At 45.0% G+C, this 26015-nt stretch overlaps 1 protein-coding gene across 2 annotated transcripts in view; it reads right to left on the reverse strand.

Moving 5' to 3' along the window:
• The window catches only part of cachd1 (cache domain containing 1), a 112406-nt gene extending 86727 nt beyond the window's left edge, over positions 1-25679 (reverse strand). For both annotated transcript variants that reach the window (XM_014123422.3, XM_014123420.3), the window contains exon 1: positions 25174-25679. In XM_014123422.3, coding sequence (XP_013978897.1) covers positions 25174-25425 — 252 coding nt within the window. In that variant the 5' untranslated portion in view covers positions 25426-25679. The remainder of the gene's footprint in view (positions 1-25173) is intronic.
• Positions 25680-26015: the final 336 nt, after the last annotated feature.

A 26015-nucleotide genomic window follows, 5' to 3' on the forward strand; every position in this document is an offset into this window, starting at 1 on the left:
ATGGGGATTGTTCTAATGAGGCGAATAACACCTAAGTCTTCAGGAATGGAGAAAAACTGAATTGCTTAACAACTGGAATCCTGCCTCCCGAGTGGCGCAGCGGTCTAAGGCACTGCATCGCAGTGCTAGAGGCATCACTACAGATCCGGGTTCGATCCGGGCGGTGTCGCAGCCGGCCGAGACCGGGAGACCCATGAGGCAGAGTACAATTGGCCCAGCATCGTCCAGGTTAGCCCAGTCGGGAAGTCCTTGTCCCATCACGCTCTAGCAACTCCTGTGGCAGGCCGGGCGCATGCACGCTGACACGGTCGCCAGGTGTACGGTGTTTCCTCCGACACATTGGTGCGGCTGGCTTCCGGGTTAAGCGAGCAGTGTGGCTTGGCAGGGTCATGTTTCAGAGGACGCACGTCTCTCGACCTTCGACTCTCCCGAGTCCGTACTGGAGTTGCAGCGATGGGACAAGACTGTATATAAACCAATGGAATACTTCCATAACCCTTTACTGAGGGTTGTACATTTTGAGGAAAATTCAGGAGGTGGAAACTCTGAATATTCCCCAAAATGGGAATATATGGGAATTAATGAAAATATATGCAAATTATTATTAATACCATTTAAAATGTTGTTTGTTGCATTGGATATATTTACCATATCATATGGAGACAGAAACAAACCTTTTACCTTATCATAAGTAGACATAATTGCAAATGACTAAATCCTTCCAATAGGAAAAAAAAAAACTATTTATTTACGAATTGATCTTTAATTAAATGAGGTGACTCTCCACATGGGATGATTTCACTGAACAACAAAAGAAAGGGAATATTGAATGATCCCCAATGATCCATCGCATCTCCCAAAAACATTTCAACATACATCTGTAAAATGATAGTCTAGAAACTAAAGCTTTGGTTGGCTTCCATGTCTTCTCCCTGGACCTCCTCAATGTCCACCTCTTGAACATCAGACTCTGAGGCCTCATCTTCACTGTCACTTTCCAACCTTGTTGAGCATGACTCGTTGTCAGGTTCAAAAGGCCTCAAAATGGCCCGGATGGCCATCAATTTTTTAACCCCTGCATTGGTCAGTGGGCAGGGCAGTGCAAGCAGAGTCTGAACATCAGACAGGATGGCATTGTCTCCCTCAATCCGTACAATGACTACTGCTATAGGTTTCAGGAGTTTCAGGCTGCTTACCACTCTCTCTCAAAATACATTATCCAGGAGGATCCTTTTGATGGGGCTGTCCATATCGGCAGACTGTGATATGGCCATTTCTTGGAGAGACTCCTTCCCCTCCAGGAGACTGTCAAACATGATGACAACACCACGCAAAAGGGTGTTGCTGGGCAGCTTCAATGTGGTGCTCTTATTCTTCTCACTTTGCTTGGTGAGGTAGATTCCTGCTATAACTTGATGACCCTTTACATACCTAACCATTTCCTTGGCTCTCTTGTAGAGTGTATCCATTGTTTTCAGTGCCATGATGACCTTGAGGAGCAGATTCAATGCATGACCAGCACAGCCAATGGGTGTGATGTGAGGGTAGGACTCCTCCACTTTAGACCAAGCAGCCTTCATGTTCGCAGCATTGTCTGTCACCAGTGCAAATACCTTCTGTGGTCCAAGGTCATTGATGACTGCCTTCAGCTCATCTGCAATGTAGAGACCGGTGTGTCTGTTGTCCCTTGTCTGTGCTCTTGTAGAATACTGGTTGAGGGGTGTAGAATTATTCCTTGCCCAAGAACATTTGACCACACATCAGAGATGATAGCAATACAGTCTGCTTTCTCTATGATTTGCTTGACCTTCACTTGAACTCTGTTGAACTCTGCATACAGCAAATGAGTAGATAAACCATGTCTGGTTGGAGGGGTGTATGCTGGGTGAAGAACAGTCAGAAATCTCTTCTAATACACATTGCCTGTGAGCATCAGAGGTGAACCAGTTGCATACAGAGCTCAAGCAAGACATTCATCAGCATTTCTCTGACTACGTTTCTCCATTGAGTCCAAAAAACTTCTGATTCCAGGAGGACCATGAGCTGTTGCTATCGATAAGGTGTCTGATTCATCATTTTCACCTCAGAGGTTGCTTGTTGTGAGCGCTGAGGGAACTTTATGCACTTGGCCAGATGATTCTGCATCTTTGTTGCATTCTTCACATATGATTTGGCACAGTATTTGCAAATGTACACAGCTTTTCCTTCTACATTAGCTGCAGTGAAATGTCTCCATACATCAGATAGTGCCCGTGGCATTTTCGTGTAAAGATTAGAAAAAATGATTTAAAAAAATAAATACAATTCCATGTACAGATAAATAGTTAAGCAGTTAGAATAAACAACTCCTTTGTAAGACAAATGTTTTAAAATTAAACATGCATGAAAACAGGTGAATTAACACTCCTCAGTTAGCAGGCTCAAGCAAGCTAAAACCCACATGGTAGTAAAAACTAACCCGCCGAAATTGTTAACAAGTTAGAAATTACTTGAACAAACTTTGTTGTAGGCTACTATTTACTAGTTAACAAACAAATTGTGTGTCATATAAAATATATTCACCCCATCCAGTATTGTAATCAAAACTAGCCAGAAAGCATGTAGTCCTTGGCTCAGACAGTGTAGTAGTGTGGACTCAATAGCATCTCATTAGTGTGCAAGATCTTGAGAATCAGCTGTACATGTGATGGAAGAATGCACTGTGCATGCAGAGGGTTGCAATTCCATTGAATTTGGGATAGTTTAACCAAAATATGCCAAAAGACCTAGAATTGCCTCATGTGTATCCCACAAAAAAGGTTCACTGTTCATTAAGGAAGTCTTGAGGTTCTGCTCACCGGAGTACCTAATGATAAGCTGTAGACCATACTATGTACTAAGAGAGTTTATCTATCATTTTTCGTAACTGTGTATTTACTACCACTAACCGATGCTGGCACTAAGAATACACTAAAACCGCACTCAACAAGCTGTATAGGGCCACAAGCAAACAACAAAATTGCCATCCAGAAGCGGTGCTCCTAGTGGCCGGTGACTAATGCAGGAAAAGTCCGTTTTACCTCATTTCTTCCAGCATGTCACCCGTGTAACTACAGGTGAAAAACTCTAGATCACCTTTACACACAGAGACGCATACAAAGCTTTTCCCTCGCCCTCCATTTGGCAAATCTGTTTATAACTCTATCCTCCCGATCTTTACAAGCAAAAACTGAAAACAGGAAGTACCAGTGATGCGCTCAATAGAGAAGTGGTCCAATGAAGTGGATGCTAAGTAACAGTAATGTTTTGTTGCAGACTGGAATATGTTCGGACTCATTTGATGGTATTGAGGAGTTTACCACATCAGTCATCGGCTTCATTAATATGTGCATCGATGACATCGTCCCCACAGGGACCGTACGTACATATCCCAACTAAAAGCCATGGATTACAGGCAACATCCACACTGAGTTAAAAGGCTAGAGCTGCCTCTTTCAAGGAGTGGGACACTAATCCAGACGCTTATAAGAAATCCAGCTACGCCCAACGACGAACCATCATACAGGCAAAGCGTCAATACAGGACTATGATCAAATCCTACTACACCGGCTCTGGTGCTCATTGGATGTGGAAGGGCTTGCTACTACTGTATCACAGATTACAAAGGGAAACCCAGCAAACGAGCTAAATGCCTTATATGCTCGCTTCGAGGCAAGCAACACTGAAACATGCGTGAGAGCACCAGCTGTTCCAGACGCCCGTGTGATCACGCTCTCCGTGGCCGATGTGAGTAAGACCTTTAAAAACAGGTTAACATTCACAAGGCCGCATGGCCAGACGGATTTCCAGGACATGTACTGACCAGCTGGCATATATCTTCCCTGACATTTTCAATCTCTACCTGACCCAGTCTGTAATACCTACATGTTTCAAGCAGACCACAATAGTCCCTGTGCCCAAGAATGACAAGGTAACCGGTCTGAATGATTACCACCCCGTAGCACTCACATCTGTAGCTATGAAATGCTTTGAAAGGCTGATCATGGCTCACATCAATACCATCATCCCAATTCGCAAACTGCCCCAACAGATCGACAGATGACGCAATCTCTATTGCATTCCACACTGCCCTTTCCTACTTGGACAAAAGGAACACCTATGTGAGAATGCTGTTCATTGACCATAGCTCAGCATTCAACACCATGGTGCCCTTCAAGCTTAGTAATAAGCTAAGGACACCGGGACTGAACACCTCCATCTGCAACCGCCCCCCAGGCGATAAGGGTAGGCAGCAACACATCCACCACACTGACCATACATACAGGGGCCGACAGGGGTGCGTGCTTATTCCCCTCCTGTACTCCCTGTTCACCCAGGACTATGTGGCCGCACATGACTTTAATACCATCATAAAGTCTTCCGACAACAACGGTAGTAGGCAGTGTGGTGCCAGGACAACGACCTCTCCCTAAACGTCAGCATGACAAAGGAGCGGATCGTGGACTACAGGAAACGGAGGGCCAAGCACACCCCCATTCACGTTGACGGGCTGTAGTGGAGCGGGTATAGCTTCAATTTCCTCTGTGTCCACATCATTAAGGATCCATCATGGTCCAAACACACCAACACAGTGGTGAACAGGGCACGACAAGGCCTCCTCCTAAGGAGGCTGAAAAGATTTGACAAGGGCCCTCAGATATTCAGAAAGTTCTACAGCTGCACCATTGAGAGCATCTTGACTGGCTGCATCACCGATTGGTATGGCAACTGCTTGGCATCCAGTGCAGTACCTTGCGGTCGGGACCGAGTGCCCCGCCATTCAGGAGATCTATACCAGAAATGTTCTCTCTGCTACAGCATGGCAAGCAGTACCGATTGAAACCAAAAAGACCATGAACAGCTTCTGCCCCCAAGCCATAAGACTGGTAAATATACTGCTCAAAGGAATAAAGGGAACACTTAAACAACACATCCTAGATCTGAATGAAAGAAATTATCTTATTAAATACATTTTTCTTTACATAGTTGAATGTGCTGACAACAAAATCACACAAAAATAATCAATGGAAATCCAATTTATCAACCCATGGAGGTCTGGATTTGGAGTCACACTCAAAATTAAAGTGGAAAACCACACTACAGGCTGATCCAACTTTGATGTAATGTCCTTAAAACAAGTCAAAATGAGGCTCAGTAGTGTGTGTGGCCTCCACGTGCCTGTATGACCTCCCTACAACGCCTGGGCATGCTCCTGATGAGGTGGCGGATGATCTCCTGAGGGATCTCCTCCCAGACCTGGACTAAAGCATCCACCAACTTCTGGACAGTCTGTGGTGCAACGTGGCGTTGGTGGATGGAGCGAGACATGATGTCCCAGATGTGCTCAATTGGATTCAGGTCTGGGGAACGGGCGGGCCAGTCCATAGCATCAATGCCTTCCTCTTGAAGGAACTGCTGACACACTCCAGCCACATGAGGTCTAGCATTGTCTTGCATTAGGAGGAACCCAGGGCCAACCGCACCAGCATATGGTCTCACAAGGGGTCTGAGGGTCTCATCTCGGTACCTAATGGCAGTCAGGCTACCTCTGGCGAGCACATGGAGGGCTGTGCGGCCCCCCCAAAGAAATGCCACCCCACACCATGACTGACCCACTGCCAAACCGGTCATGCTGGAGGATGTTACAGGCAGCAGAACGTTCTCCACGGCATCTCCAGACTCTGTCACGTCTGTCACATGTGCTCAGTGTGAACCTGCTTTCATCTGTGAAGAGCACAGGGCGCCAGTGGTGAATTTGCCAATCTTGGTGTTCTCTGGCAAATGCCAAAAGTCATGCACGGTGTTGGGCTGTAAGCACAACCCCCACCTGTGGACGTCGGGCCCTCATACCACCCTCATGGAGTCTGTTTCTGACCGTTTGAGCAGACACATGCACATTTGTGGCCTGCTGGAGGTCATTTTGCAGGGCTCTGGCAGTGCTTCTCCTGCTCCTCCTTGCACAAAGGTGGAGGTAGCAGTCCTGCTGCTGGGTTGTTGCCCTCCTACGGCCTCCTCCACGTCTCCTGATGTACTGGCCTGTCTCCTGGTAGCGCCTCCATGCTCTGGACACTACGCTGACAGACACAGCAAACCTTCTTGCCACAGCTCGCATTGATGTACCATCCTGGATGAGCTGCACTACCTGAGCCACTTGTGTGGGTTGTAGACTCCATCTCATGCTACCACTAGAGTGAAAGCACCGCCAGCATTCAAAAGTCACCAAAACATCAGCCAGGAAGCATAGGAACTGAGAAGTGGTCTGTGGTCCCCACCTGCAGAACCACTCCTTTATTGGGGGTGTCTTGCTAATTGCCTATAATTTCCACCTGTTGTCTATTCCATTTGCACAACAGCATGTGAAATTTATTGCCAATCAGTGTTGCTTCCTAAGTGGACAGTTTGATTTCACAGAAGTGTGATTGACTTGGAGTTACATTGTGTTGTTTAAGTGTTCCCTTTATTTTTTTGAGCAGTGTAGTTAACCAAATAGCTTCCTGGACTATCTGCATTGACCCTTTTACACCAACTTTTTTTTTGACTCATCGCATACATTGCTACTACTGTTAACTATGTGTCACTTTATTCCTAGTTATACAGTTGAAGTCGGAAGTTTACACACATCTTAGCCAAATACATTTAAAAACTGAGTTTTTCACAATTCCTAATCGTAGTAAAAATTCCCTGTCTTAGGTCAATTAGGATCACAACTTTATTTTAAGAATGTGAAATGTCAGAATAATAGTAGAGTGAATGATTTATTTAAACTTTTATTTCTATCATCACATTCCCAGTTGGTCAGAAGTTTACATACACTCAATTAGCATTGCCTTTAAATTGTTTAACCTGGGTCAAACATTTCGGTTAGCCTTTAACAAGCTTCCCACAATAAGTTGGGTGAATTTTCGCCCATTCCTCCTGACAGAGCTGGTGTAACATAGTCAGGTTTGTAGGCCACCTTTCTCACACAAGCTTTTTCAGTTCTGCCCACAAATGTTCTATAGGATTGCGATCATGGCTTTGTAATGGCTTTGTTGTCGTTAAGCCATTTTGCCACAACTTTGGAAGTATGCTTGGGGTCATTGTCCATTTGGAAGACCCATTTGCGACCAAGCTTTAACTTCCTGACTGATGTCTTGAGATGTTGCTTCAATATATCCACATCATTTTCCATCCTCATGATGCCATCTATTTTGTGAAGTGCACCAGTCCCTCCTGCAGCAAAGCACCCCCAAAACATGATGCTGCCACCCCCGTTCTTCACGGTTGGGTTGGTGTTCTTCGGCTTGCAAGCCTTCCCCTTTTTCCTCCAAACATAACGATGGTCATTATGGCCAAACAGTTCTATTTTTGTTTCATCAGACCAGAGGACATTTCTCCAAAAAATACAATCTTTGTCTCCATGTGCAGTTGCAAACCGTAGCCTGGCTTTTCTATGGCGGTTTTGGAGCAGTGTCTTCTTCCTTGCTGAGCGGCCTTTCAAGTTACGTCGATATAGGACTCGTTTTACTGTGGCTATAGATACTTTTGTACCTGTTTCCTCCAGCATCTTCACAAGGTCCTTTGCAGCTGTTCTGGGATTGATTTGCACTTTCGCACCAAAGTACGTTAATCTCTTGGCGACAAAACGCGTCTCCTTCCTGAGCGGTATGACGGCTGCGTGGTCCCATGGTGTTTATACTTGCGTACTATTGTTTGTACAGATGAACGTTATACCTTCAGGCGTTTGGAAATTGCTCCCAAGGAATTGCTCCCAATACAATTTTTTCATGACTCCAACCTAAGTGTATGTAAACTTCCGACTTCAACTGTATGTACATATCTACATGAATTACCTCGTACCCCTGCACATTGACTCGGTACTGGTACCCCTTGTATATAACCAAGTTATCATTACTCATTGACTCAGTACTGGTACCCCCTTGCATATAACCAAGTTATCATTACTCTGACTCGGTACTGGTCCCCCTTGTATATAACCAAGTTATCATTACTCATTGACTCAGTACTGGTACCCCTTGTATATAACCAAGTTATCATTACTCATTGACTCAGTACTGGTAGCCCTTGTATATAACCAAGTTATCATTACTCATTGACTCAGTACTGGTACCCCTTGTATATAACCAAGTTATCATTACTCATTGACTCAGTACTGGTAGCCCTGTATATAACCAAGTTATCATTACTCATTGACTCAGTACTGGTACCCCTTGTAGATAACCAAGTTATCATTACTCATTGACTCAGTACTGGTAGCCCTTGTATATAACCAAGTTATCATTACTCATTGACTCAGTACTTAAAATAAGGCCACCCACTATAAGGCCACCCACACCCACACCCACGATGAACCGGGTACTTTTCTGATTCCTGTCCAAAAATAGCACATTGTGAGTTGTCGTCAGGCTGCTTTGCTGCAGTGGCTGATGGGAGAGTGAAAGCAGTGGCACCTGTGTCTGATCTCTTCCTTTTGAAGGTGAACGTTGCCTCTGCGCCAGTGCAAAACTTTGAGCTTCAAAGAGAAAAGTGCTGCTCGCAACAGGACAAGTGGAGAATGGAAAAAGAGAGAGAAATGAGTGAGAGCTCACATCTCCTCCTGACATTCCCCGTGCTCATCCATCTCTCCGGATGGATCACAAAGCCCCCGCTCCCTCGCTTCATACAGTTTCATATATACAGTCCATTAAGTCTCAAGTTTGGTATATAATACAGTCAGTGATCTGGAATGAGAGGCAGGAGGACACATGATACAGCTGCTGAGGTTAGAGGTCATTACAGAAGGGCGGCAGGTAGCCTAGTGGTTGGAGCGTTGGACTAGTAACAGAAAGGTTGCAAGATCGAATCCCCGAGCTGACAAGGTAAAAATCAGTCGTTCTGCCCCTGAACAAGGCAGTTATGCCACTGTTCAATGGCAATCATTGAAAATAAGAATTTGTTCTTAATGACTTGCCTAGTTAAATAAATGTAAAATAAAAATAAAATCTTCTGCTAAAGTGTTCTTTTACTAGACAACCTAGTAAAAGAAATAGAAATATCCCTTTCATGTCAGGATAAGGGATTGAACAGAAGAGGACCTTATACAAACCCCTGCTGCATGCCCTAACTAATAATGTAAAACTATTTGACAACGTTAAACTTTTCCACCGCAGCTATCAATGTGTAACAACTGAACTCCCAGACTTTAGAACACTGCCAAGCTCACTTGCAGTGGATGGCAATAAAAACATGACATTCAAGTGGAACTGAGGTGAAACTGTTCCAATAGAAGTTCAAAGCCAAATACCTGAGCTCTTCCATTAAGCTGATAAAATCATTGAGAGGCCAAAGTAACCTGGCACCTCATGGAGATGGAGGTACCAGTCTTGGAATGCACAGATAATGAGATTGCTTGGCAGTTTTTACGAGGAGTGGTGTATAATATTTTAAGACATTGGAAGACCAAGAATTGTAAATAAGGCGTGTCTTCTGACAGTAAAACAGAGTTAAGAAGCCTTCCTATGCTAGCGTGTGTATTTCACATGATGCTTTTCTGCAGAGCAGCATTTAGGGTGTCTTGAAGTGTGTGTTTTTATGGTTGATAAGCATGTGCGCTCACTAACTAAGCCTGACCAAGTGCATGTGTGAGACATTATGGGTCACTCTCTCTTGACCCCTGACCTCAGGACACTATACTCTCACCGCCCTCTCCAACCCGCTTTGGCCCACAAATGACTACGGCCTGCCAGGCTAGGGTGCCCTGCGCCCAGTGTCTCACCCACACCTCCTGGAGAGGAAAGACCTCATCCAGCCTCTAGTTAGGTCCCATGCCAGCGCCAACCAGAGTCACACCCTGGTAACACACCAACCTCATATTGCGGCCTTCACTGTAAAGAGAGTATGTGTGTTAGAGGTTATTGAGAGGTGGCTTAAGATGGATGGAGGGAAAGAAACAGAGGAGGAATGAGAGACCGAAAGAGAGCAGAAATGGCATCTATCCATCCTGCTATACGGCCTACGTGGGAAATGTAACTTTTCAACATACTTTGTACAAGAAAGCGAGTCATTCAGATCAAAATGTCCCAGAGAGTGTGTTTAAAAACAGTGTAACAAGGCACTCACACTGTCTGAAGGCTTGTTAACGGCCCAGATCAAACCACATCACAGGCCAAAGCTAACAGAACTCTCCTTCCATATCAACAACCACTAAAGATCTGCCTTTCTACTTCAGAAGAAGCTAGTACAGTTCTGGCCTAGTGTCCTCTCTTTCTGAAGCACAACAGACTCCATCATAAAGACAAAGGGGAGGGGGGAGAGAGAGAGAGAGAGGGGAGAGTAGTAGTGCCGGGGTGGTCCTACTCCTCCAGTTAGTGTATGGTGCGAGATCATGTCTGGCACTAGTTTCAGGGCCTTTGTGCTTTAGGACTCCCTCACGCACTGTGAGGCCAGTTATGGAGTTATGGCCACAGATGATTACGAGAAGAGTTGATCCACCCTACAGAGGAGCATGGGCTGCTTCGTAACACTTGTGCTTGCATTGCAAACACTAAACCTACTGTGACATAGCCTGCAAGACATTCCCCATCCATAGATTAGCATAGTATATAACTTTCCCTGGCCTTACTTAGTATAAGTATGCATATTGTTGCATTCCCTGGCCTACGATAGCCTAGCGTAGCATTCCCTGGCCTACGATAGCCTAGCGTAGCATTCCCTGGCCTACGATAGCCTAGCGTAGCATTCCCTGGCCTACGATAGCCTAGCGTAGCATTCCCTGGCCTACGATAGCCTAGCGTAGCATTCCCTGGCCTACGATAGCCTAGCGTAGCATTCCCTGGCCTACGATAGCCTAGCGTAGCATTTCATGGTCTGGCCCTGCTGGACGCCCTAGTTAGCCTAGCGCAGCCTAGCTAGCACACTGTCAAGACATGATTTGTGTTGGCTAGTGAGGGTGCTAAGGGGAAATGAGAGGAACTGTGGTGAGCAAGGAAGGAAAACATCAGCCCTGTCTAGGCAAATAAAGGAAACACACACACACATCACTTGTAGACCTTAGACACTGCATCGAGAACATCCCAGGTCATTCCAACTCTATGACATCTGACCTGTTCATGATGCAGTCACTAGGCTGTGACTGCTGTTGGCGATACACAGTGAAACAGACACTCTCAGAACACACACACTGGCAGATTCATGAAATAGAGCTTCAGAGAAGCTTTATGAGTGGCGAGCCTCCGACCCCCGTATGCGTCAAGAAACCACAATGCCAAAAAACATATAAAACACTCAACAAACGCATACGCTCACCCTCCATCCACCCTGCCATGGCTGAGCAGAGATGGGAGAGAGGTACTCTATCAACTGAACCCAGCAAGGGCACTGTCTGGGAAGACAGCAGTCTACATCAGTCACCCACTCATGTTGAGTGGATGCCGGTCCAATCCCCCTACTGTTTCCAATGAGACAGTAAACTGTCTCCACCAAACCAACTCAACTGCTACAATAAAGGAACACAGAGGAAGGAAGGACAGACAGAGGAAGGACAGAGAGGAAGGAAGGACAGACAGAGGAAGGACAGAGAGGAAGGAAGGACAGAGAGGAAGGAAGGACAGACAGAGGAAGGACAGAGAGGAAGGAAGGACAGAGAGGAAGGACAGAGAGGAAGGAAGGACAGAGAGGAAGGAAGGACAGAGAGGAAGGAAGGACAGACAGAGGAAGGACAGAGAGGAAGGAAGGACAGAGAGGAAGGAAGGACAGACAGAGGAAGGACAGAGAGGAAGGAAGGACAGAGAGGAAGGAAGGACAGACAGAGGAAGGACAGAGAGGAAGGAAGGACAGAGAGGAAGGAAGGACAGAGAGGAAGGAAGGACAGAGAGGAAGGAAGGACAGAGAGGAAGGAATGACAGACAGAGGAAGGACAGAGAGGAAGGAAGGACAGACAGAGGAAGGACAGAGAGGAAGGAAGGACAGACAGAGGAAGGACAGAGAGGAAGGAAGGACAGACAGAGGAAGGACAGACAGAGGAAGGACAGGACAGAGGAAGGAAGGACAGAGAGGAAGGAAGGACAGAGAGGAAGGAAGGACAGAGAGGAAGGAAGGACAGAGAGGAAGGAAGGACAGAGAGGAAGGAAGGACAGAGAGGAAGGAAGGACAGACAGAGGAAGGGGGAGATGGGAAGAGCTGGAGGATTTATTTTATTTTATTTTTATGAGGCTTCTCATTAAAAATAAACATATATTTGCTTTTCTCCCTTCATGGGGAGCGAGAGGGAAAGCTGGGAGCCGAGAGAGAATCACATGGTTACAACACTGTACAAAGCCAGAACATTACATTTGAAATGTCACTTTTGAAACTTTTGGGAGTGGAATGTTTATTTCTGATAGATAATAAACAAAAGTGAAATAAACTATTTCACTTGCTTTGGCAATGTAAACATGTTTCCCATGCCAATAAAGCCCTTTGAATTGAATCTGGAGAAGTGTTGCACCCAGGTGGCCACATGCATCTCTGCCTGCCTGGCACATATCTCAGCTTGGATGTCTGCCCACCACCTCAACAAGACAGAGCTGCTCTTCCTCCCGGGGAAGGCCTGTCCGCTCCAAGACTTCTCCATCACGGTTGACAACTCCATGGTGTCCTCCTCCCAGAGTGCAAATAACCTTGGCATGACCCTGGACAACACCCTGCCGTTCTCTGCAAACATCAAAGCAGTGACTCGTTCCTGCAGGTTCATGCTCTACAACATCAGTGGAGTATGACCCTACCTCACACAGGAAGCAGCACAGGTCCTAATCCAGGCACTTGTCATCTCCTGTCTGGACTACAGCAGCTCTCGGTTGGCTGGGCTCCCCGCTTGTGCCATCAAACCCCTGCAACGTATCCAGAACGCTGCAGCCCGTCTGCTGTTCAACCTTCCCAAGTTCTCCCATGTTACCCTGCTCCTCCATACACTCCATTGGCTTCCAGTCAAAGCTCGCATCCACTACAAGACCATGGTACTTGCCTACAGAGCAGCAAGAGGAATTGCCCCTCCCTACCTTCAAGCTCTGCTCCAAGCCTACATCCCAAACCAAGCACTCTGTTCTGACACCTCTGCTCTCTTGGTCGTCCCACCCCAAATGGAGGGCAGCTCCCGCTCAGCCCAGTCCAAGCTCTTCTCTGTCCTGGCACCCCAATGGTGGAATCAGCTTCCCCATGAAGCTAGGACAGGAGATCTCCAAGGACATCCTCCACAAGTTTCTGGTATCCAAATCATAAGAGGATTTCACACTGCAAGTGATAGAGAGAGACAGGGGACAGAGGTAGGGAGAGAGAGAGAGAGAGAGAGACAGGGGACAGAGATAGGGAGAGAGAGAGACAGGGGACAGAGATAGGGAGAGAGAGAGACAGGGGACAGAGATAGGGAGAGAGAGAGACAGGGGACAGAGAGAGAGACAGGGGACAGAGGTAGGGAGAGAGACAGGGGACAGAGGTAGGGAGAGAGAGAGAGACACAGGGGACAGAGGTAGGGAGAGAGAGAGAGAGACAGGGGACAGAGATAGGGAGAGAGAGAGACAGGGGACAGAGATAGGGAGAGAGAGAGACAGGGGACAGAGATAGGGAGAGAGAGAGACAGGGGACAGAGAGAGAGACAGGGGACAGAGAGAGAGACAGGGGACAGAGGTAGGGAGAGAGACAGGGGACAGAGGTAGGGAGAGAGACAGGGGACAGAGGTAGGGAGAGAGAGAGAGAGACAGGGGACAGAGGTAGGGAGAGAGAGAGAGAGACAGGGGACAGAGGTAGGGAGAGACCTCATTAACAACACATACACACACCCTTCAGTCCACCTGCAATCCCACAGCTCCTCTCTCTCTGCTAATGTTCCTGTTGCATTACCAACCAGTCCAGATAACATGACCCAGTCCCTGGCAGACAGCGCTCTGATCTTAGACACTGATAGCCAAACACAGCTGCTGTGTGTGTGTGTGTGTGTGTTCTCTTCCCTATCACACTCAAGGCCCCAACACTACTCTGTCTGCCAATTAGTGTGATCTTTTTTCACTCTCCTTTCTAAAAAAAGAAAAGCGCACCATCCCGCCTTTCATCTGCTCAACAACCTTGTGCTGCAGCGAGACGAGGGGTCAGAGTTCAGACATCAGCCATGGTCACTTCCTGATTCATCTCCACAACCAGTGATCCAATAGAGAATGCAGTCCAGGGTCTCTCTCCACACACACACACACACACACACACACACACACACACAGAACACAATTAGTGAGAGAGTAATACAAAGGGTTAGAGTGAGGAAGAGAGAGAGAGGCAGAGCGAGAGAGAGAATGGGGGAGAAAGAGAGGAAGATGTTGGGCAGGGTAGTGTATCAGTTCCCTCCCAGTCAGGAATCTCTCCAGGACGTGTGAGACCAACAAGAAACTGAAGACAAGCGCTCAGGCGGGACAAAACAACAGAAAGACTCGTGTTCCTACTAGGGTTGAGCCATATATTAGGATATCGAAGATGATTGACAGTCATCGTCGACGGTGATGACATTGTGATGTGGCAGATGATGTATAACCTACTCAACTTGACTGGGACCACGCAGTGAAGAGCTGACCAGGCAGCTCACAGCAGAGCCATGCCTAGTGGCCTATTCCTTTGTTGTAGCCTTCATAAACCAATTCAAGAAATATGTTAGAAACTATTTACAGAATGCAAGAAAACAATGTAGACAGAGCTAATAAGATTTTCACCAAAGTAGCACAAATTGTCCAGTCAGAAAATGTCTCAATATCGGATGATCTGGGCAATATAGCCGAAGCAAATTTTATTCCTTATCTATTTTTTTATCACACTTTATTTTCTCTCCATTTGAGATTATATTTATTTATATATATATATATAAAATGTATTTTATTTAACTAGGCAAGTCAGTGAAGAACAAATTGTTATTTACAATGACAGCCTATGAACAGTGGGTTAACTGCCTTGTTCAGGGGCAGAACAACAGATTTTTACCTTGTCAGCTTGGGGATTCGATCCAGCAACCTTTCGGTTACTGGCCCAATGCTCTAACCACTAGGCTACCTGGCTTTCTCCCGCCACACTAGGTCACGATCAAACAAAAAAAAGTGGTTTTTGAATAACCTAAAAACGTCCTAGCCGTATGTACTTCCTAATAAGGGCTAAATAAAAAGTTAGATGCAACAGAAAAAATTATTTGTCTGGAAAGAATCTAAATATTGTTTTTGAGCTAGTGTGCATACGTCTAATCCACCTGTTCTGCCTCTCCTGCAATATTAGTAATGGAAATAAAACACTAAATATGCCTATCTAGAAATATACAACCACCTTCAAAACATCTTATATTGTCTACTTAATCTACTTCCATGAAATATTCCATTCCATGCAGAGCGGTGAAACAACAGATTGATATGACCTTACACTGTGGTAGGGGATCAAGGACCTTTCCTGCTGCTGGATCAGCAGGCCTGTGTATGGCAGCAGAGAGGAAGAGGCGAAGCGAGATGTTTCACTCTCGCCAGAATATGTCCAAAATAAGCCCAATGCGTTTCTATGGGCTTATGTTAGACCTCAGCTTGCCTGCCTTCCCGCCTTTGGGACAAAGACTCCCGGCAGAGGCATGAGCATCTCGTCATTATATACAGATTTCTGGTGGCAGTAATGAGGTGCAGAAGAGGTGGATTTGGTGCACCATCTAAACAATATTTAGATTTTGTACAGACGGGCATGTAACTGGACATTTTCTGGAAGTACATATGGGCCGGGAAGGCAGTAATGATGATAGTTACTCAACAAAACCACATTCTTTTGGTATGTACTGAACATACAGTATTTTGAAATGATAAGCTTAAAAAGCTGGTGAATGGCAAGTTGAATGTCTGCTTCCTGAGTTTAAAGGAGAATGTCTCCTGTAAGCCCAGATTCTGGTTCACCTACAATGTATAGAAGGTGAAAGATAGCAAGATTAGGCAAAAATGTGAAATATTGAATAATTATCCAGTTCTTGGGACAGCGGAGTTCGTGCTCTGCAGCCGGGCTCTTCATCATTTTCAATCACACGACGCACAGCCAATGAGGAAGTCTTGCGCGTCGGCGCGCACACACCTCTTTTGTGCCACAGCTCCAACATTGAGGAATAGGCGACTAAAAGAGATTTGGCTCCAAAATATATTTTGTCACGATTCCTTTTGTCCCTCCTGTAGCACGCAAGCGTATTTTAATTTCTATTGTTTATAAAAACTCAACCCTAGTTCCTATTAAAATCAGGCCCAATGCAGCTGTTTATATACCAAAATCAAACCATTTCTGGGTAACAACATTTTGACTGCACTGGGACTTTAACAATGGGTTTCTCTCTTTTAGGCCGTCATTGTAAATAAGAATTTGTTCTTAACTGACTTGCCTAGTTAAATAAAGGTTAAATAAATAAAAAAGTATCCTTATTTTTCCTCCTCTTTTTTAGTCTCTGTGCTAGTGAGAGAAATCACACTTCACTGAAAGGTAATTTTGTGATTTTCCTGTGGGTAAGAATCATGGGCTTTCACTGTGAACACCATCCCAGTCACTTCCACTATAAACACTTTCGGCCTGAGGACACTGAAAACACACACACACACACACCTTCACGGATAGCTCAGCCACCTCCTTTGTCATAACTACCAGGGAGAGAACTCTCCTCCATTCAGATGGAAACTACAACACCAGAGAACAAGTTTCATTCCATGGAGGCTGAAGTCCTACCAATTCATCTTCAACCACACACGTTCCCATATAAATAGAGCCAACAGGCCTTTATACATTCCACTGGCAATACTCTTCAAAGAAAGGTCAAAAACTATTTATTGATGAAAAGGTGAGAGTTATTTTATGAAAGCACTAATCTATGCAACTTTGCTAGTCTATCAGAGGACTTTGTTCTTCTGTGCAATGAGAAGTCTTTGTGTGACCTGGGTTAGCTTCTCGAGTGTCTGCTGTTATGAATGGCTGTGAGGATAGGAGTTAGACTAACTGAGCTGACCTCTAATGACCCCTGCACAGAGGGCCATGTGAGAGAGGTGGATTGATGAAGAGAACTCATTTAGGACAAGCCTTATTATTCAGCCCCAGTCAAAGAGTGAGGCTGGCAGAACACTGACCGCTCTGTGCCACACTGGGTATTGTTGTGTGGGGGCTTTGGTTAGTCCAGCAGAGCAAACCCAGGCCCAGGCCACTGCTCCGTCCCTTCCCACCACCCAGAGACCCTTCAACGTCTGCTCAGTCCCAGCCTGGGGACACTGTTGCATGTTTGCACTTTACCACACTTACTATGTCATTTTCTTTCACACACAACAATACTCAAACATGAACAAACTTGGAGGGGCATAGATTAGTTTGGGATTTTCTAATCATATTCTTAACTCAAGGGGAAACACCTCAACTGTGAACGAGAACACAAAACATTTACCAGCTGAATCTGTGTGCAAGAGAATGATTGCGAGAAACAGATAATGGAGAGAAAACGATTGAAAAGCAACAGTAGGGGCTCCCCTCATCGGGAATGCAAAGCAGGAGAGAGAGAAGAAGAGGGGGCTCCCCTCATTGGGAATGCAAAGCAGGAGAGAGAGAAGAAGAGGGGGCTCCCCTCATTGGGAATGCAAAGCAGGAGAGAGAGAAGAAGAGGGGGCTCCCCTCATTGGGAATGCAAAGCAGGAGAGAGAGAAGAAGAGGGGGCTCCCCTCATCGGGAATGCAAAGCAGGAGAGAGAGAAGAAGAGGGGGCTCCCCTCATCGGGAATGCAAAGCAGGAGAGAGAGAAGAAGAGGGGGCTCCCCTCATTGGGAATGCAAAGCAGGAGAGAGAGAAGAAGAGGGGGCTCCCCTCATTGGGAATGCAAAGCAGGAGAGAGAGAAGAAGAGGGGGCTCCCCTCATTGGGAATGCAAAGCAGGAGAGAGAGAAGAAGAGGGGGCTCCCCTCATTGGGAATGCAAAGCAGGAGAGAGAAGAAGAGGGGGCTCCCCTCATCGGGAATGCAAAGCAGGAGAGAGAGAAGAAGAGGGGGCTCCCCTCATCGGGAATGCAAAGCAGGAGAGAGAGAAGAAGAGGGGGCTCCCCTCATCGGGAATGCAAAGCAGGAGAGAGAAGAAGAGGGGGCTCCCCTCATTGGGAATGCAAAGCAGGAGAGAGAAGAAGAGGGGGCTCCCCTCATTGGGAATGCAAAGCAGGAGAGAGAGAAGAAGAGGGGGCTCCCCTCATTGGGAATGCAAAGCAGGAGAGAGAAGAAGAGGGGGCTCCCCTCATTGGGAATGCAAAGCAGGAGAGAGAAGAAGAGGGGGCTCCCCTCATCGGGAATGCAAAGCAGGAGAGAGAGAAGAAGAGGGGGCTCCCCTCATTGGGAATGCAAAGCAGGAGAGAGAGAAGAAGAGGGGGCTCCCCTCATTGGGAATGCAAAGCAGGAGAGAGAGAAGAAGAGGGGGCTCCCCTCATTGGGAATGCAAAGCAGGAGAGAGAAGAAGAGGGGGCTCCCCTCATCGGGAATGCAAAGCAGGAGAGAGAAGAGAAGAGGGAGATGGGGAGATCTCAGAAGATAAAGTGCAGGGCTGGAGAAGTGGGAAGGGTAGCCAATGATTCCCTACTTCCCTCAGCAGTCTGCCTCTCCCCAAGGTCCCTTCCCCCTTTCTCTTTCTCTCCCGGGAGTTCAGTTCATCTTCGCCCAGTCCTTTGTGCTGAGTGAAGAGCAGGTGTGGAGAGGTCTCTGCCTTGCTGTCCTGGGCAGCCCTGCAGGGATCTACACACAGGGATCCCAGACACACACACACACACACACACACACACACACACACACACACACACACACACACACACACACACACACACACACACACACACACACACACACACACACACAAAGATGCTTTTCTTCAAGTGTCTGTGTGTGCTGAACTGATTAAATAAAGGCCAGCTAATTACAGCTCCTGTTTAATAATAAAGCCATTTGAGAGGAAACTAAGGGCCATTGGTCTCTCATTGGGGCACAGGGGCTTCAGACACTCAATTAACCACAGAATAGCTAACTGGGTTTGACCATTTCCTGCTACGGGTCACACAACTTCAGTTGCTGGAGACACTGGTCACCTGACGTCCACATAACCATCTTTGATGGTACTGATTAGAAGAGGGAACTTCAAGGAAGTGAGGAGGCAAACAGCCTTTTCTATGACCAAGGAAAAAGTGAAATATAGCCCAATGTTTTTCTATTTAGATGAGATAGGCCTAGTTGCAGAGGAACATTCCCTCCTGATTGTTAACTCCAGCATGGCATCCAAGGGGCAGCCCTAACCCAGGGGTGGCCCTAACCCTAACCCAGGGGCAGAATAACAAGTGGCAATCTAGCTAATACTTACAAGGATTCCTAAATCATTGCAAAGAATAACAAAAATGACTGCAGTTTCTACTGGTCATTGTTCTCAGGCTGGTTGTATTGGTGCTAGCAGGGTACCAAGCAAAGCTAGCTAGCTACCCCAGAAGTTGCGGTCAAACAAATTATGCTTTATTACCAACGCGGTATGGTAAACACATCGTTTGTGGCCGGTGTTTGCAGACTTTTTTGTACAGCTTTGACAGTGCTACTGTATCTTTTTTGACACACAAAGACCCAAACAGAGTTCTATAGTATGCATGTCGTGAAGCTAATAGCACTGATGCTATTACTGTAACTCCAGTAGGGCAACATGGCTTCCATTATCTTGGCTTTAATGGATTTCGCCTTTGAGTTGTCTCGCTGAAATGTTCTTACTCTTTCAAATGACTGCTCGACTTGTTGATTGCTCGAGCCACACAGCAGACATTGTAGACTAGGTTAGGAATGCTGTGTTGCACATGTAGCGTGGCGTCATTACGTCATGTACCTACATTATATAGGTATGCAGGGTAGCTTTGACATCTGTTTTTAACATCCGCGTTAAACTAGACAGACATCGGGCCGATACCGATGCTGGCATTTTTATCTAATATCGTCAGATTCCGATATGTTCACCAATATATCATGCATCCTTCGTTTTTACACTGCTGCTATTATCTATGCATAGTCACTTTATCCATACCTACATGTACAAATTACCTCAATTAACTTGTACCCCCGCACATTGACTCGGTACCCCCTGTATATAGGCTCATTATTGTTATGTCATTTCTGTGTTACTTTTTGATCTTATTGTATTTTTTTTAAACTTTATTTAGTAAATCTTTTCTTAACTTTATTCCTTGAACTGCCTTGTTGGTTAAGGGGTTGTAAGTAAGCATTTCACGGTAAGGTTGTATTCGGTGATTTGATTTATTTCACTAGATTCTTATGGACAAGCCCAACATTTTTACACACATCTTAAAGTGTTCCAATAAGCAAACGAGACTGCTTCCTGGTCCAAAAACCAACAGGGTCATTTCACTTCATTACGAATAGAGATAAAACAAATCTAAAGAAACTTTGTGGAATTGCAAAGTAAACTGCCTAAAAAAATGTTAATAGGCATGTGTATCAACTCAAACATGAATCAAAATAGAATTTGAAGGAAGACCAACTTCTGTACAATGACAGAGAACACATCATCTGAAGAGGTAGATCATGAGTTCAGAACACAAAGCACAGAGTAATGGAATGCATGTGTGGTTAACGCTGAGAATACCTCAACATCTTTACTCCTAGACTTCTGGAACACCACATAATGTTCTAGAACCATTCCGGAACAGAAAAAAAGAACACAGCTTTAAAGAGGTGAGGTCAGTGGGAGTTCAGGCCTCAGAACAAAAGAGTAGCAGCTCCTCCTGTCAGAGAAACATGTGCTGGTGAGTGGTAGGGGAGAGTAGGCCTATAGCCGGGGGGCCAGGAGGGGGTTGATTTTTGATAACTTCGCTCAGAGGCCCACCACAGAGACCCAGCCACTCCAGAGAGCCCCTCTCCCCAGCGTCAACCCACCAGCAAGGCTAAGTGTGATGGATGGAGGTCCAGGGCCATTAACCGTCTGATTTCCTAGAGGATTTCTTAATAGGGCTCCTCGCCGTGAGAGATGGGTCCCACCTAGACATTGTCTGTGAAGAGACCAGAACCAAGGAGACACATTCACCACAGGACCAGGCGACAGTTGTGAGCTGCCATTTTTGGGGGGAATTTTCTACATCATCTACTACATTGCAATTTTGAAAAGAAATGTGTCATAATTGGAAGCAATGTGTGTTTTTTTCCTCAACAGAACATGTACACAGAGATAGGTTTTCCTAATAACTAGCAAAACACACCAGGGTATCACATGTAAGCTAGACCAAGCACTGGCTGTGGGTCTGCTGGGTATTACAAGAGCACCATAGCCAATGCAGCAGAGGCACTTTGAAGCTGCTCTGCAGAGAAACATCAGGAATTGAGATTGTTTTGGTGTTTTGGTGCATTTGTATTATCTTCTCTTATAGTCTGCATTTTGACCACTAAGATAGGTGAAAGGAAAAGAGAGATGTGTCAAGAGAGGTGTAAGCGAGCTTGTCTAGTCAGAAGTAAAACCATGACAAGAAAGAGCAGCCAGGGAGAAGGAAACCGTCTCCTACCCTCTCAACAACTGTTGGACTTGGACAGGACCCAACCCTGAAGATCAGGACCTAAAGATTCTTTCCTGGGGATCCTTCACAAATTTTAATTTGGGACCACCAATGCCCCCTTGTAAAAAAAAGATATATATATATATATTTTGTAATTGCTGGCAATTCTTATCATTAATACCTAGAATATTTGTAATGTCTTAATGTGCTCCTACATTTTTCCAACAAGGAGCACATGTAAGAAATGTCAGCATAGAGGCCTGCAGCGGTAGACCTGCTCACTCTGCACCAAAGCTCATCTCCTCTCCACAGAATCACTTGATTATCCACGCATTAAGTTACAAATGCGATTGAGAACATAGGGTTTGTCTGTGTAACCAGGCGCCCTTGATAATTGAATAAGTCACTGACAGATTGTATCAATTTATCCCACTGACTCAAGAGACAATGACAGGGCAGTGGCGCATCATATTACAAATAAGACCAGATTTACACTTATTTACATGGGCAGAGGACAATGTGAGGTTTGGTTGATTATAGAAAGACCAACAAAAATGGATGAAAATGTAATCCCGGTAAGAAACGATATCATGCAAACAGGAATTATGACAAATCTATCTGTCTCTTTAAATGCATTTTGTATACTTCCTCCTGTATAATTCACTGTGGACTCAGGATTGGGTCAGAGCACTTCCATATAATCCCAGTATGTACACATTCCCAGCCTAGTCTAGCTTTAGTAGTAGAGACAGTTCTTTTGTCTTCATATTATTAGTATTCTTTTTTGTCATTTAGCAGACGCTCTTATCCAGAGTGACTTACAGGAACAATTAGGGTTAAGTGCCTTGCTCAAGGGCACAGACAGATTTTCCCCCTAGTCGGCCCGGGGATCCAAACCAGCAACCTTTCAGTTACTGGCCAAATGCTCTCAACCGCTAGGCTACCTCCATGGAGAAACAGGCCCTGCCTAGCACACATACCAGTGTTAGGGCAGGGAGATCAGCTGCCATAGCCACATCTCTACACTTATTTACATGGGCAGATGACTGTTTAATCTGGATACAGTACACCTAACTTTGTGGTCAAAGAGGTCTGACCAAACGTATAGCTTTATATCAATGCAATGCCTGAATTAAATCAGCTAAAAGCCCAGCTACATTTTCACAGCTTGTAAAATAACATGACAATCAACCTAGAATGTTGCAGTTTTACAGGAAAAGGCTGAAAATAATTTTTTGCCATGAATGATTTTGTAGTATGAATCAGAAACAAATCGAAACCTCAGACTCAAACCAGAAGACTGATAAATATGGGCATTCATTAAATTACACTCAGAGTACACCCCAGCCAAGGCATGAATATTTAAGACATCAATGGCCAAAATAAGATGGATAATAGTATCATGAGGTCAACACCGAGAGAGAGAAACTGAAAGGAAGAGAAAGAACAAACAAAGAGCAAAGAGGGGTGAAATCAACTCAAGCTTTATTTATAACGCACATCTCAGACATTGATTGCAATGTCCTTCACAGGAAAAAAAATATATATCCCAACGTTCTTCACAGGGAAAAAAAGATCCCAACGTTCTTCACAGGAAAAAAAAAAGATCCCAACGTTCTTCACAGGAAAAAAAAAAGATCCCAACGTTCTTCACAGGAAAAAAAAGATCCCAACGTTCTTCACAGGAAAAAAAAAAGATCCCAACGTTCTTCACAGGAAAAAAAAGAGATCCCAACGTTCTTCACAGGAAAAAAAAGATCCCAACGTTCTTCACAGGAAAAAAAAGATCCCAACGTTCTTCACAGGAAAAAAAAGATCCCAACGTTCTTCACAGGAAAAAAAAGATCCCAACGTTCTTCACAGGAAAAAAAAGATCCCAACGTTCTTCACAGGAAAAAAAAGATCCCAACGTTCTTCACAGGAAAAAAAAGATCCCAACGTTCTTCACAGGAAAAAAAAGATCCCAACGTTCTTCACAGGAAAAAAAAGATCCCAACGTTCTTCACAGGAAAAAAAGACCCAATGTTCTTCACAGGAAAAAAAAGATCCCAATGTTCTTCACAGGGGAAAAAAAAGATCCAATGTTCTTCACAGGGGAAAAAAAAGATCCCAATGTCCTTCACAGGAAGAAAAAAAAGATCCCAATGTCCTTCACAGGAAAAAAAAGACCCAATGTTCTTCACAGGAAAAAAAAGACCCAATGTTCTTCACAGGAAAAAAAAGACCCAATGTTCTTCACAGGAAAAAAAAGACCCAATGTTCTTCACAGGAAAAAAAAGACCCAATGTTCTTCACAGGGGAAAAAAAGACCCAATGTCCTTCACAGGGGAAAAAAAGATCCCAATGTCCTTCACAGGAAAAAAGAGCCCCAATGTCCTTCACAGGAAATGAAAGAAAGGAAACAAAGAAGGCTCCGGGGATCACAGCAGGCCTGAAAGCCGGGTCACAGTGGTAGGATGAAGGGTAGTGGGAAGATGAAACACCATTTGGACTGGGCCCCCCACTGATCATCACTGTGAGCCCTGCCTCTGAAGTGTGAAGCAACCCCCTTCCACCATCACTGCACTGTTCGCCATTTGTTGGCCATGGCCAGACTCCCTTTTAAATTAGCACGACAAACAGTGTTCCCGAAAAATCAATCAGGATATTTAAAATATGATAATTGTGTGCATTTAGCGGTTTTCTACAATGTACCCGCAAAGACAACAAAATGTCACCGCAAAAGGAAGGCACTAATTCTGTAATCAATCATTTAAAATGTTCAACTATTAGAAACAATCGAGATAATGTTGTACTATCCACACCGCACTAAGCCAAATAGTAAAATCATGGCAGATTTCTGTTTTCGTCAAAATAACAGCATATCTTATTTCAATATTCCCAATAACAAATAATTTCACCTAAAATAGATAGGAGCAGTGGTGAGAGGAGGGGATGTGAATGAAGTGTGTTTGGTTCTCCCCTCCCCATTCACACACACACTGTGGTAATTCATAAACGTAACAGAAACCTGACACTATAAACGTTATAAATGTGACACCATAAAGCCTATATAAAAGCTTCTGAGAAGATAACGCGTCTAATCAACGCTGAAATGCTGTAGGTAAAGAGTGTTATTATCAGAATAATTTATCCTCTAACATAATTCCTCTAGGACGTCTAGGTGATGCAGTTCCTGATAAAGTGTGACAACACACCAACTATCTCAAGGTGCTGTTAAAATATCCTAACCGGCTACGAAAAAGTAACTTCGCTATGGAAGTGCCTTGAAAATGGTGTTTCCCTTGTCACACTGCAACATTTTGTCATCCGCATACGACTTCAAACAGAGCGCCTTTCAAGAATGGCTGCTACTGAGCCACAGGCAAATATATAGCGCGAATAGCTCAAAACAACGCGGTTGTTGTAATTGATGTAGTTAGTTTATTAGAACATTTCTTACCACAAAGTTACACTAGTACAGGACTGCAACAATGTGGCATAATTAGTAGCTGCAGCCTAGTGATTGTAGATTGCAACACAACCAATTCATGATACTAGTCAATGCGCAAGTAGATAATACGTCAAAAATAATTGTGTCAAATGTTAAAATCGAAACAGAACATTTGAACAGTTTTGTTACCTGCATGTTGAAGACTCCGAGCTCCTGCGAGGACAGTTTTTTCATTTGTACGGCTAAAACTTGTGCCTCCTCCAAGATCGAGAACTCCGTTTCGGCACCACAAACCCCACAACATAGAAGCGACAAGACTGCCACAAAGCTCAAAGAAACAGCCATGAAGTTATACCAGTGGAGTCTCGACTGCTTACTCCAATTCGTGTACGGAATGTGTGTTAAAATCACGGATCCTTCTCCCCGTACCCGCCTCGCCATGATGGCTGGGGTAGTTGAATAGTAAACAGGGAATTCGCTTTGCAGCCCTTGGGGTGAAAACTTCAAGGGAACAACTTCGCAACGTCGTCGCTAAACCTGGACCTACTTTCAAGACAAACTCCCTCGATTTTAAACGGCGACATCAATGCATCTTCGGGAATCATTGAAGGCAGGAAAATAAAATCCGTAAAAGCACCTATAGCTGTTGTTTTTTTGATCCTGCTCACTCCGCACCAACTCCAGCAAAGTGTGAGCCGGAGAATCACAATGGGGGTGAAAGTAGGAGGAGCGGGAGAAAAACAACGGCATGGATTTTGAGGTGGGAATGGATTGGGATTTGATTTGGAGAACAATCTTACATAACAACAAGTGGATGCTGCTGAGGGTAGGATGGCTCATAATAATGGCTGTAATGGAGTCATTGGACAGATATCAAACAAGTGGTTTCCATGTGGTTGATGCCATTCCATTGACTCCATTCCAGCCATTATTATGAGCCGTCCTCCCCTCAGCAGCCTCCACTGATAACAACTAGGCTACTGTAAAACAAATGCTCAACAGACGCTCTGCAAGTAGATACTATAGGCTAC

The sequence above is a fragment of the Salmo salar genome, chromosome 10, assembly GCF_965601325.2.
Source record: "Salmo salar chromosome 10, fSalSal1, whole genome shotgun sequence".
NCBI lineage: Eukaryota > Metazoa > Chordata > Actinopteri > Salmoniformes > Salmonidae > Salmo > Salmo salar.